Here is a 14534-nt window from a genome sequence, read left to right as displayed (position 1 = left end):
GGGAGCTAAAGGAGCATCTCTCTCAGAATTTAGGGCTGTCCAAAATCAAAACTGGTTTTCAGGCCTCAGCCTATTTTTTTTCTGTTTTTTTCAGCATTGTTCAAAATGGTTTCTGTAGACAATCTTGACAAAGAGCATGGGTAAAACTGTGTAACACTCCCAAGACATGTAGGACTAGCTATATCTACTTTGTAAAGAAAGATGTAGTTAAAATACAGGAAAACAAAGAAACTCTGAACCTAGGCAAATTCATTTAGGTGAATTCAGATCTGGGATCTCAGTTCCATTCAGCTGACTCTTAGTCCTTTTTACTAGACCTTCAGCTTTATGCTCTGGGTTTTCTTTTCAGCTCCCACCTGAGCTATAAAACATTCATATCAACATCTGCTTTGGCAAAAAATGGGATCCTCAGTTCTTTAACCTTCACTGAAACATGACAGGCTATGTGAGCATAACTACAATACATGTTGATGCTCACATTTGTTACAGACATACAAAATCTGTGACAGAGAGATTTTTAAAGTTATTATTATGTTGTTATTGTTGAGAAAAACAAACCACAAAAGGAAGCAACCAAAAACCCAAACCCAACAACTTTATTCTATCTCACTAGACAAAAAATCAGTTCTTTCAGCAACTCTTGGTTCATCCATCAGACTTCAGAGAAGTGTTTAGGAGGCAAAAACACAATGAAATGCAAAATCCTGAAGCACTGAAACCTAAGCACAGATGCATAGCTTCTGTCTTATTCAAGTCACTCTTCTTATTCCCACAGGAAAAGTATTTCCTAATTTACAGGAAGAGATAAGGAAAGGGCCAGTGTGAGGTGGTTGGTCACAGGGTAGATGGCTTGCACTACAAGGTAGAATGTGTGTATCTCTGTTTTCAGGGAAGAAGAGTTCTGATTTAGAAGATGATAATCTCTATGTGGGTCCTCAGATGTCTTCAAATTAGGGAGGTTATGCATAATATTAGGTAGACACAACTCAACTACTCTGAGAAGCAAATGTCCTGACTTGTCCCTAGATAAGCTGCACAAAGCCAACAGGTATCTGATCCCAAACCCTGACCTGAAGATTCTTACACAGTATATTCTCTCCTTTATTACTTACAATCATTTCATACTGCTTAATCTCCCCTTGAAATTTTAATTTTTTTTCACAACAATTAAATATTTCATGGGTCTTCTATGAAATGACAATGGAAGGAAAAGAGGGATGACAGTGGATAAAAAGAATACAACCACTGAACAGTGAAGCAGATCCACCTTGTCATGCAGCACTAAGCTGTTTCTCATGTTGTGTTAACAGATGAAAGGACTGGTTTACTTGATTTAAGTCCATGTTCCATTTAATGCAAAAGATCCATACACATGTACACCAAATTAAAATTAAAATGACATCTGGGGCAAATCAACTCACTAAATCTACCACATCCCTCCTGATTCTCTGTCCAGTCTTTCAAACACAAATCAGTCTTTCAAACACAAATCCATCCCTACCACAAATTTAATTAATAAACTAACTTCTCTGAAGACCTCTGAGTTCAGATAATTTGTGACAACACTACAATATAATTGCAGCCTTAGCATCAGCAGAAGCAAAAAAAGGCTAATTGTGGGAGAGTTCCTATATTACTAGGATACCACTGAAGTAATTCACTGGTTTGCTAAAGAAACTGCTTACCAATAGCACTCTTCCACTCTGTCAGATTATAAGAGGCTTTTCCTTTAACAAAATACTTTCTTATCTCAAGGTTATTGTGAAATTCCTTCACTGCTTGCATCTGTCATGGTTTAACCCCAGCTGGTAACCAAGAACCACACAGCCACTTGCTCACTCCTCCCCCTTCCCCAGTGGGAAGGAAAATCTGAAAGTAAAATATATAGGTTTAAATAAAAACAGTTTAATAAGTGACACAAAATGTGGTATCATCATGACAATGATAAACAACAACAACCACAAAAATTGATAAAGAGGAATAAAACTCAGAAAAGGAAAGTGATGCACAATACAGTTGCTCACCACCCACTGGCCAGCAGCAGATCTGCAGCTCCTGCACAGCTTCCCTCAGTTTATATACTGGGTATGATGTTCTAAGGTGTGGAAGATACCTTTGACCAATTCAGGTCAGCTGTCCTGGCTGGGCTCCCTTCCAGCTTCTTGCGCACTTGCTCACTGACAGAGCACAGGAAACAACAGTCCTGATGGCAACAGACAAGTGATTAGTGTTTTATCAGTACTACCCTCCTGCTGAATCTAAAACACAGTATGCAATTGGGAAAAAACTAACCCCATCCCAGACAAAATCAGGACATCAAATATTTCCAAGCTTATACATTTTCCATGTTCTTTTTCAAATATTCCTGTAATTATGTAGACTGTATAACATAAAGGTAAAATTACTTTGGTTCACACTTTTATAATTGGCAATTCATACAGATTCCCACAACAACAGAAGCAAATCTTCCTGCTAAATACTTAGTAATTTTTGCTTATCTTAATGTTCAACTCAGTCTTGCTTTTCAACCACCAGTGACTTCCGACATTGTGATTACAGGACCTAATTCAAAAGGCTAGCACCACACTAGAGGAAGTCAGTGATACACAAGAAACATGGCACTTTGTTAATGAGTATTCATAAATCAACCAAGCATTTCAATTTCAAGCCACAGTGCTTATGTGTCACTTTTTTAGAACTGTCATTATCAAAGGCTCAGATTGATTCAGAAATTCACAATTCATCCAGTGGTGGCAATCTGCAGTTCTACAACCTGGCCCAAAGACCTGGTAGTCAGAGAAGTACATCAGCCAGACCCTAGGAGAAAAATTTCAGCATTGCACCAGCTGGAGTAGTCCTGAAGATAGGACGTTTTGCTCAACACAAATTAATTCAGTCTCCTTGAGACCTTGTTTTCATAGGAGTGACGTCCAGGTATTAGAAAGATTAATTACTTGCCCATCAAACAGTCTTGTTAAGGTTTAAGGCTTATCATGCTTCAGTCATCACAGACCTAACAGGACGTTAGCAGAGCAGGGGGAGAAGGATGCACCACTGAGAGTAGACACAAAGAATGCAGAATTTATAGACTACAAGGTCATTTGGCAGAATTCCCAAGATAAAGAAGTGAAAAAGCCAACACTTCAACTGGGTAAAGGGTAACTCTGGCAAGGAAAAACAATGTCCGCAGACTCAAGAAACCCTCTAACTGTAAGAAGATAAAGACTGAGCAAGCAGACTAAGAAGCAAGGGAAAAATTTAACCAAGAGAAGTCAGAATACTAATTAATATCACACTTATGTAACTTTTAACAAATGAACATTAATCTCTTTGTTTGCTAAAATGTAGAAATAGTAAAACGTTTTGATAGTCTGTGTGCTGGGTTTGTGGGTTTGCCACCTAGCATGCCCTTCTGTGCAGAACTGTAAATAAATCCAAGTATCTCAGCTCAGTGCATGGACCAGCCTCTTGCATTAACAGGTGAAAGAATTAATTTTAAGAAACAATCTTGGTGACCCAAATGGGAGCTGTAAAGCCTAACCTTGTCTGTTTAAGGAAAATCAGCAAAGGCAGCAAAGGAGAATCAGATCAGATAGGATTTGGATCAGTTTGATTAGAGACTCCATCAAATCCTCTCCAGCATCAAGCTGGTGAGCAACTCAAAGGTACAACACTCCAGAGGTATTTGAACAAGGGCAAAAGTGGTGTGGATTTCTGGACTGCTGAGTATCAAATTTCATTGTGTTGTAACTTATCAGTGTGACCAGTCCTGGGATGACCAGTGGGATTAGTAGTTGAAAACTTCAAGCTCTGTGTAAATTGGGTAAGGAGGTTTTGGAACAGTGACCGTCACCGTACACAACAAAATCAGTGCATGAAAGAGGGGAGGTATCCTCCTATCTTTTCTGACACAAGGTCATAGCAATGTTTAACTAAGAACAGGGGATCAGAACCGGGAAATAAATGCATGCCTAGGTTTTAAAATTGTTACATGCAGAACTGTGTAATGGGAGAGAGTGCTTTTCCTTTCTCTGACAACAAGGAGTTGGAGCAGAGAGTAAAAAATAGTTTGTGCAAGCGGTCTGGAACTAGGGATAAAGGAATTGGACAACTAAGTATTGGCAAACTAGCCCGCAATTATACCCTATAGCTCTTGGGGTTTTATTTTGAAAAGCTGGAGTAAGCTAGGGAAGATCCAATGACTAAAGATAAAATGCATACATATTGTAAGCAGTGGTGGGCACCTTATAAATTGAAGAATGGGGAAAATGGATTTTTGTGGTTTTATTTTGGAGTTGGTGTTTTGTTGCTGACTTGGTAAATGGGATCAGTTTTGGTTCATGTTGATGCTTCTATGATATTGGAGAGAGACCCAGGTATTCAGAAAAAGTGTATGTTGGGAGGAGATATGCTGATGTCATGCACTAAGGAGAAAGAGAAAAAGGCAAAGATCATGTGTTGCAGAGGGGATAAGGCAGAAGATTTGTGTTATATGGTCTTTTGACATCATCTAACATAGGAGAGGGGATGGATGAAGAGAATATGGATCAAAATAAAGAGCATATGGGAAGTAAGAATTTTAGTCCTGTTGCTGGCCAGACTCAGGGAAATAATCAACCAGTAAAACAGGCATTTAAAAAACAAGTAAAAGGACCTGCCAGGTTTTATAGAGGTCCTTTTTTCATATTCCATATTTTTTAAATTGGAAGTGATCTGTTCATTTGTATTGAGAGAATCTAGAAGGAATATATCATCTTTTGGAAACTGTTAATTTTAGGTTACCCTAACTGGGGGCATACTTAGGCTAGATTGATGACCATGTTACTGTGGAAAGAGACTGGCATTACAAAGGTGAGAGAAACAAGCAGAGGACCTGAGGCCTGAAACACCCCTACATTCCCTGCAGAATTCCACTTTTGGCCTGAAGGCAGTAGGGGCAGTAAGGGTCATTGAAAAGAAGGAAATATTATGATGCTGGAGAATTTTTTACAATGAGTGAGGGTACCAGGGGAAAATATCAAGAAATCCCCAGGAGACCTTCTAGTTCCAGTAAAATCAGAGAAGCAATAAATTCTTTATATATTCAGTATTTTTTATATTAATATATTTTTTATACATTACAGATAGGAAAACTATCTGTAACAACTAAGTAAAGTTACAGCACTGATGCAACTTAGAGTGGCCAATTGGAGGTACTGACTCATGAGTTTCTATATGCCAGAATGTTCCTGCCCTTTGTAGGATGAGATTTATTATGCAAGTTAAACGCTTGAGTCAGAAAGCTCTATATATCTCACAAGAAAAGGCACAGAAGGCTCAAATCTGTTTACTAATGACCCAGACCTCAAAGGAACAAGAGTCAGAAGGAGAAGGATTTAAGAGCAATAAACCAAATAACTGTGGACAAATACTTATTTGACTGGTTCAGATTTAAAATATGATTTCTTTTGCATTTCAGTGGATGAGCAGAGCCCGACACTCTCACACAACAGATGAAAGAACCCACTTCAGGACAAAAGGAGGATGCTTCAGAACAAGAGTTTTATTTCTTCTGAAATGGAAGGAATTCCTCTTTTCTTTTTTTTTTTTTTTTTTCTCTTTTTTTAAATGCAAAATCTAAAAACTGAGGCTGATTCATCAAGCGGTAGAATAGAACAAAGCTTCTCCAAAGAGTAAACTATCAGAGGTTTTGGAGAAAAAGGCACCCATCTTAAGAGTTGTATATACTTTTTTTTGGCCAATATAGTCTTAGGGGCAACATGTGCCCCTAGTTAGTCAATGCTTTTGTCAACAACAAGGTTATTTTGCTAATAAAACTGAAGCTGTTGCCCAAACAAAACAATTTTTCCTACTAAAAAGACATTTTTTCGTAAATTAATAAAATTACATCTTGTTTTGATCACATATCTGTTAGCCAGGGATGTGATTATTTTTCACTGTCTTTGCCAACTTAAGCATAAAAGTAAAATTTCTCAAGCAGGACTGCCTGTTTCAGTAAGAATGAAAGAAGATGACATGCTCTTACCACATTCTAACTTGCTAACCTGTCAATATCCTCTGAATCACCAGATTGGCTGATTTACTAATTTTTCAATTAAATACAGCCAAAGCAGAAATGAGCAAAACCTTTGCAACTTTGTGAGACTGAAATAAACAGCAAACTTTGGCAGGATCATAGTTGTTAGAAAGAGCAACTCCCACACAGTGAGTAATACCCAGATGAAATAAATTCAGAGATGTGAAAGGAAAGCAAGTGAGCAAGACAAGACAACCAAGGAACTGCAAGCTTGCCGATCTGCAGAAAGGAAAAGGAAATTGCGCTGACTGCTTCATCACCACGACCATCATGGTTCAGAGAAATTTACTGCAAATTAGCATTATACTGGCATTGTATATCAAAATCTCACGTTCAGTTTGTCTTTTCCAAGGAAACAAAGTGAACTACCATATCATGAACTTTCTGTGGAAAATGGGTGGTTATTTTCCTCAGCAATGTCTCAGCGAAATAACTGATTTCAGATTCCCCATGGAGATTACCAAGGTCACACAGAAGAACATCAAAAGGATCACCTATGAGTTCCTTCAACAGATCTTCCAACTATTTAGCAAAAACCTGCCTGTTGATGTTTGGAATACAAGCAAAATTGAGAACTTCCAAAATGGAATTCATCATCAGATTGAAGAACTGGAGACATGTTTGTCAGAAGAACAACCAAAAGCAAGCAGTTTTCAAACATGGATCCTAAAAAGCTCAACATACAGCATAAAAAATTACTTTCAAAGAATCACCAATTTCCTAAAAGATAAGCAATACAGCCATTGCTCCTGGGAAGCAGTTCAAATGGAATTGAGAACAAGTAATATAATTTTGGACAGTCTTTTGAAAAAAAAAACTACATAAAGAGGTAAAATCTTCTATTTATTTTTTTTAAATAATACAATATTTTCCCCCTTCTTGATAAGTTTTTATTTCCACGTTTTAATAATTTTCAAATTGAGAGTTGGGGCTTGTTTTCAAAAAGCATTCAGTGCTCTAAGTTAAACATGTAGAGTACACAAATGAAAGGGCACTTGATATTAGTGCTTCTGTAGAAGGTCTTTAAAAATACAAATGAATATTGCTCCTGTATTGTCTCTGCACTATTAAACTATTTATAAAAAGGTTTTGTGGTCTTTCCACATAAAACAACAGTTGCTTTAGAACCTGAAAAATTTGCATAAATTACTGCATGCATAGATTTTTGCATTACTTCACTAACTTGGGAAAAAAGTACAAGATACAGACAGGCATATGGAAGACAAACCTTCCAGTAGTCTTAGAAATGATGAAAATCTTAAATTACAGAACAGTTGAGAATTTAATATGACCAAGACATTTTTAAACTCAAAAAATATTGACAAATAGTCCTCCCAACCAAAAAAAGAAAAGTCAATTAAAGCTTTCATCTTTATTTTGCAAGTTTAATTGTCTCCATAGTGTATGGATATATCTATCTATCTATCTAGATAGATAGATAGATACACACACACAGATTTATATATAACTTTCTAAACAGCATATTGAATAACTACAGTATAGGTTTTCAGGATATGTCAATTCACAACACTATGTAAAATATGTATGCATTCAATGTGCTTCAAGTTCATAACCAGACAAAAATAATCTGAAAATAACTACTGTATGAACACAGATATTAACAAATTTCTTCCGTTTCTCTTGTTTCTTTCTTTCCTTCATTCAGACAGAACCAAGCAAGACTTCAAGTTATCATCTTCATCAATTTAGCTGTTATTCAAGACATTTTAAATACCCTGTGATCTCCCTATACATTAGAAAATTGAACAACTTCTGACATGTTTTTTTCCACCTCAGATTTCATACATTTCATTCCAGAGTATCTCACTTCTCATGTACTTTTATTATAACTGGAATGTGTAAAATTTGAACGTAAGAAGAAAAGAGTTAAAACATGTCCATGACTTCTGGAACTGGGGAATAAAATATGATTATTTTGACCAAAAAAATTAATGTACTGTTACCATTATCTAAGGACAGAATCTCAACATTTTGCTAAGAAGTTTGAGGGCTGGACTGTAACTCGGGTTGCATTCCTTTCCTTTATTCAAATAAAATGTGTATCTAAAAATCCCTCCCCACTCTAGGGGAAAAACAAACAGACAAAAAAACCCCAGCTTACTCTGCGTGCAGCTATTGTAATGGATTGGTACAATTCATTATTCCAGGAATGCAACAATAAGGTATTTACAACTACTTAATTTTAGGCATCCAAATTAGACACTGGGCTAGTGAGATCAGGCCCAGCCACCCCCCTCTCACATGCTCCTGCTTTACAGAAACAGGGGAGAAAGAATGGGTTTCAGACTCCTGAATGTACTCCTGTTTTAAATCACCAACAGCAGAGCTCAGTTCTTAACTGGTTGTATAGGGAACATAAGAGTTTGGCATATAGATAATGTAACATTCCCAGCTTCATTAGTCAGTCTCTCCTTTATTAATTTAAACACTTTGCAGCCATGTTGACACTGAAGTGATGTTTGATGTCTGTAAAATACATTCAAGTACACTAAATTCTGGTTGGCTTTTTTTTTTTTTTTTTTTTTTTTTTAAATTTGCTGCTTTTATTGTGTGGTTGCTGAGGGGAATTAATGTATCAGGCAAGACAATGTAAGGTTGTAGTAATGATAATTTGGGGTATCCTAACTGATATCAGCTAAGCATTTATAGAGAACACAGCTGTTTAAGAACTGGCTATGTAAAAATCTGTGCTTTTAGAAGTTGAACTTAACTGTATCTTATAGTAGAAAAAAGAAATAAAGAAATAACTGTAACTAATATTATTTTCACATTTCTATACCTGGAATTCAGTATTAACCCTCTTGAGGAAAAAATATGCAACTTTCTACTCTTGTGCAAAGAGTTGCATTTTCTGAAACCCAATATGGTCTTCTACTATTTGAAGTTAAATAACTAAGTCTTGACATTTTTGTCTCTACATGAGTAAGGAAAATGAACTATTCTTAACTACTGCTGTTACATTTAACTCTTACAATTATACTTTTTGTAACTTTTTAACACTGCTGTAACTGTAGACCAAAAGAAACAAAACCACTCCTGTTTGCTCAGGTTTTTTTAGAGTATTTGCTTTGATATATGTGTGAATAGACATCACTTAAATCTATATCTTAATCAAGCACTCTAATATCATGCCAGTGGGTACAAGAACAAAGGAGAGGGTGGGATACACTAAAGTAAAAATAGTGCAATAGGACAAAGTGAAAATAATATTCTATGATTTATAGAATTAGTAACAATTCCAAAGCCACTTAAAATTTCTTCTAAGGAAAAAAAAAAAACAAAACCAAACAACTACATTTCAAGATCCTCTTGATTTTTTTCCTGGTTAAAAAAGAAAAAGTGAAAGTTCATATTCTGCAGAGAAGCATCATCTGAAATGACTGCTGCTTGTATTTATAGTATATTGTACTGATCAATGAAAGGCTGGATTAATTTGACATATAGACAGTAGTGAGCTGGAAAATATAAACTGCAATTTGATGAAGATGAAGAACTGAAATAAAGAATGAACAACAAAAGGGCAAGAAACCAGCTCCCAGTGACACTTTTCCAGTTCTAGCACACTGGAAGAATCACCCAAGTGAAGGCCTGATATCAGGGCTCATGAAGCTGCCTTAAACACCTGTTTAGCACCCTCTCTAGTTACTGATTCAGAAACTGCACTTTTCTATCTCCTAGAATTTGCTTTAAAACTTTAGAGTGACATATTTTTATTTTTTTCTATATCTGAATAGTAGTAAATGCTAAATTACAAAAACAAAAATACAACATACAAAACTAACATTCACTACAGTGGAAAGAAGGTTATTTGTAAGGCAGAAGTGGTCATCTACTACCAACCAACTGAATATACTGCATGCTACTATCCACATAATTTACTAAAGTCTTTCTAGATTAAAAACCTACACCTTTTGTCAGCATAAGGGCATGTTGAATCTTCAAAATATTTTTTTTTTTTTAATTTTACTGTATTGGTGAGGTAAGCAAATGCCCTCAACAGCAGAAGCAGTGACAAGAGATTTCCTAGATCAAACAGTTCTTAGAAACTCTTGGCCAAAGAGCCCCAGGCTCTTGAAAAGTGTGTTCCCATTAAGCTACTTGATTAGGCTGAGTTCCCTTTTATTTCCAGGGTAAATCAAACAATGATGATGGTTCACAAAACAGAATGACCAGTTTTACATCCTTTCTTCCTCCCTCTCCCTCTTTCCAATCTCACATCCTTGTCTTGCTTTAATAGTTGTTGAACTGTTTCCTGAGCCCATCAGACCAACAGGAAATTATCCAAAATACCCAAACAAAATCCATACTTTTTAAAAAAAGTATAGATTTAAAAATCAGAGAAGAACACCCACTGCATATGAGAACCAGCACAAAAGAGAAAGGGGAGTGGCAGCAAGACTGGGTAACAAAAACAGTGAGCAGAACCTCATCTGCTTTTCTTGTCTGGTCCAAATGTCTGTAAAAGAACCTCTTAGTTGCTTCATGTATAACTGATCTTCAGCCATAACTGCAGTTCCTTTGCATTTCTCCTTTAACATACTAATATGCAAATATCCCATCACCAGAACACCTTAGTGGAATATTACAGTGTAGTTTCTCTGGAAATAAATTTACTTCTACAGTACTTAGCTTGAAATTCCAGTTATATCTTACTTATCTTAGGTTTCTCTCTCCATCTTTTCTGGACAGTTCTTGCCTAAGCCCGTGGCTCAGAAGATGCTCACAAGACACTCATTTATCTGTCGAAGCTACTGAAGCATCCAATCCAAAGATAATACCTTAAAACAGAAGAATGAAATTAACATTGTTTTGTCTACAAAAATTCCATCTGAAATCTAAGTTTACCTAAATAGTGAAAAAGACTAAATATTAAACAAAGGCAAGTACCATGTTTGTCCTGCAATGTTGTTAAACAGCTGCCATTCCAAATGACTCTATTCCTTTTTCTCAAGGACTAGGACCTCTCTGCTTCTCTCAGTCTCTGTTCCAAAACAGAAGTACCTTCCCCAGGGGCTTAACAATGCCAAGTACTTTGCTGGCAGTTAATAAAGAATATTTTTCAAGAGAGAAACACCAGCAAAGAAACTGAAGTTATCTGGTCCAGTCCCAAGTCTCACATCACTCACTAATGCATTCTAAGCAGCATCAGCTACTACACCAACACAACAGCAAACTGCATAAAATCATCATTGCAAGAGGCTTGATGCCAAGAAACATCCTGCCATTCTGCACCCACCTCCTTTTCTCTTTAGCACTTTCTGGAATTCAGTATTGCTTGACTGTACCCTACCTTGTGCTCCTTTTTTTTTTACCCTACAACCCTCTTTCAGATGTGCATATTATCTGTTTAATAACCACCCATTTCCTCCTTGTGGTTTTCTTTTGTTTGTTTTTTGGTTTTTTTATGTTTGGGTTTTTTCACTTGCTGGGGTTTTTTTGTTTTGTTTTCAAGTAATCCTCTTTTCTGTGCCCCATGGAGCATGGAAGCACAACAGTCACAATTATTGGTCCACTCAGAAATTTACAAATTTTTAATAACATGCTTTGCTATAGAAAGAGGGAAACAGGCATTCCTCTACCTACTGCAGTGCAACCACCCCATAAATTCTCCAGTTAGGTATGTCCATAACATTGTCTCACAAGTATCCCCCATTTAATACAAATTATATCTTCATGTAAAATACAACAAAAAGGCTTGGAGAGCAGAAGCAGTCTTGATGCCTATTGAAGAAATTGTTGAAATTTAAGCAAGGGTGGAGGGTCCTCAAACACATTTATCCTTTTGACAATCATACGGCAATTCAATCAAAAATATTTTATTTATGAAAACTGTTCACAACCAGTCCCAGAACATGCTGATTTGACCATCAAATGGGAGCAAGAAGGCGTCTACATTTTCAAATGCCAGCTGGCATTAGTCCTGCCAGAAGCCAGATGACCTGCAGGGTCAATCAGCTTCAAGCAGGACACTCCGGGAGCCTCTGCCTGCGCTGGCACTGCAGTTCTCTTTTAAGCCAACAGCAGGTACCTCTAGGGCGTGCGAGTCCTTGCACCGGCAGCAACTCCTGTCCCCATCACAAGCGCTGGGTCAGCCTCTGAGAGGCTGGCTGTCAGCTTGTCACACTGGGATTGCAAGGATTTCAAACGCTCTGCTCCACTAGGGAGCAAGGAGCTAAACACAAACCATTTATCCTTGAGCAACCTTGCAAACTAAGAGCAAAATCCAGCACCCTGAGCCTGTGTCTCCACAGTTAACAGATCTGGCAGAGCAGCTCCACGGCACGTTTCTTGAGACACTAACTTCGCCCACAACATTAAAGAAAGTGCAGAAAAACTGCCATTTTTTAAGAGGTTGTGTCTCAGCGTTTACCACGGAAGACGACAAGCTCCCGGCTGAGTCTCCCATCGCTGTGCTCAGCACGGTCACAACAGGACCAGCGCCGTTCCTCGCCCCCTGGCAGCGGCGCAGAGAGAGCCCGGCACCGGCCCGGCCCGGGCACCCGCCGAGCGCCACAGGCCAGGGAGCCCACGGCTCCCGGCAGACCCGAGCCGGCTCCCGCAGCTCTGGAGGAAGCACGCAGCGACCTACCTCTGAGAGACGGGATGGGGAAAAGGGAAACCAACAAACCAAAAAAAAAAAAAAAAAAAAAAAGAGAAAGAGAAGTACTTGGTAAAGCGCACCTTAGCGCGGGCTGCAGCCCAGCCGCTGCTGCTCGGAGCGAAGCGCGCCCGCCAGCACCGTCCCGTCCCCGGCAGCGCCCACCACCTGTCGTTCCGGCCGGGAGCAGCGGCAGCTCCGTCCCCGCCCGGCTGCCGCGGAGCAGGAGCCCCTCCCCGCGGGGCGGGCACCGGCCAGGCCCCGGCACGGCAGTCCCCGCGGGCTCGGGCCAGGGGCAGGGCTGTCGCCTCCGCTTGGACCGAGTGGGGCGGGTGAGCGGCTGCTGTGGCGCGAACGCGTCCAGCTGACGGCGGGAAGTTTGTGGGCGGCGGGACCCATCCATCCCATCTCGCGTGCGCCGCCCTGACCCTTCACAGCCGCCCCTGCCTTACCTCCCGCCCCTCTGGGCGCCCCGCCGCACCTCCAGGTGCCTTCCTCGCCTGAGGGCCGGGAAAAGAACTCGACTGCCTAGCTTGGCTTCGGCTCGGCTCGGCTCGGCTCGGCTCGGCTCGGCTCGGCTCGGCGCGGCGCGGCTCGGCTCGGCTCGGCTCGGCTCGGCGCGGCTCGGCTCGGCTCGGCTCGGCTCGGCGCGGCTCGGCTCGGCTCGGCTCGGCTCGGTGCCCGTCGCTCCCGGGTGCCACCCGAGCCGCCCCCGGGCGCCCGCGTGGCCCTGCCGCGGCCGAGGGCGCCCCCTGTCGGGGGTTGTGCCCCTGCCTGTGCATGGGTGTCACATCCCCGCACCACACTGACCATCCACCTACCACACTGACCATCCCCATCGCCAGCCCACACTGACCATCCCCGCACCACACTGACCATCCCCGCACCACACTGACCATCCCCATCGCCAGCCCACACTGACCATCCCCAGCTCATACTGACCATCCCCGTACCACACTGACCATCTCCAGCCCACACTGACCATGCCCAGCCCACACTGACCATCCCCAGCCCACACTGACCATCCCTGTACCACACTGACCATCCCCATCGCCAGCCCACACTGACCATCCCCAGCTCATACTGACCATCTCCAGCCCACACTGACCATCCCCGCACCACACTGACCATCCACCTACCACACTGACCATCCACCTACCACACTGACCATCCCCAGCCCACACTGACCATCTCCAGCCCACACTGACCATGCCCAGCCCACACTGACCATCCCCGTACCACACTGACCATCTCCAGCCCACACTGACCATCCCCAGCCCACACTGACCATCTCCAGCCCACACTGACCATCTCCAGCCCACACTGACCATCCCCGTACCACACTGACCATCTCCAGCCCACACTGACCATCCCCAGCCCACACTGACCATCCCCAGCCCACACTGACCATCCCCATCCCCAGCCCACACTGACCATCCCCAGCCCACCCTGCACAGCACACACTGCCCCAGCCCCAGCACACAAGCCTGATTGCACACTGCCCCAGCCCCGGCCTGAGGGTCAGCTCGTGTCTCGTTGAATCATAGCACATCCTCAGTTGGGAGAGACTTGTCAGGATCATCAAGTCCAACTTCCAGTCCTGCACAGGACACTCCCTTGAGTCACAGCAGGTACCTGAGACCATTGTCCAAATCCTTCTGTCAGTGCTGTGACCACTTCCCTTGGGAGGCCATTCCAGTGCCCAGTCACCCCTTGGGTGAAGAACTTTCTCCTCATACCCAGCCTAACCCTCCCCTGACACAACTTCAGGCCATTCCCTCAGGTCCTGTCCCTGTCACACAGAGCAGGGATCAGTGCCTGCCCCTCCTGCTCCCCTCA

At 41.2% G+C, this 14534-nt stretch overlaps 2 protein-coding genes across 3 annotated transcripts in view; one reads left to right on the top strand and one right to left on the bottom strand.

Annotated features, from left to right (window-relative positions):
• Positions 1-12908, bottom strand: part of MOB3B (MOB kinase activator 3B) — an 80525-nt gene extending 67617 nt beyond the window's left edge. For both annotated transcript variants that reach the window (XM_079330899.1, XM_079330901.1), the window contains exons 1-2: positions 12779-12908; positions 2025-2169 (exon numbers count right to left, since the gene is read on the bottom strand). The gene's annotated coding sequence lies outside the window, so the exon portion shown is untranslated. The remainder of the gene's footprint in view (positions 1-2024; positions 2170-12778) is intronic.
• Positions 4528-7754, top strand: IFNK (interferon kappa; the record flags this gene model as incomplete). The annotated part of the gene is made up of 3 exons (XM_079330808.1): positions 4528-4661; positions 6235-6905; positions 7743-7754. 2 exons carry the CDS (start codon positions 4528-4530, stop codon positions 6899-6901), a joined length of 801 nt encoding a protein of 266 aa, XP_079186934.1. The 3' UTR covers positions 6902-6905; positions 7743-7754.
• Positions 12909-14534: the final 1626 nt, after the last annotated feature.

This window comes from Erithacus rubecula (assembly GCF_903797595.1).
Source record: "Erithacus rubecula genome assembly, contig: SUPER_Z_unloc_1, whole genome shotgun sequence".
In the NCBI taxonomy this organism is placed as follows: domain Eukaryota; kingdom Metazoa; phylum Chordata; class Aves; order Passeriformes; family Muscicapidae; genus Erithacus; species Erithacus rubecula.
This window is presented reverse-complemented; position numbering and strand designations above follow the sequence as displayed.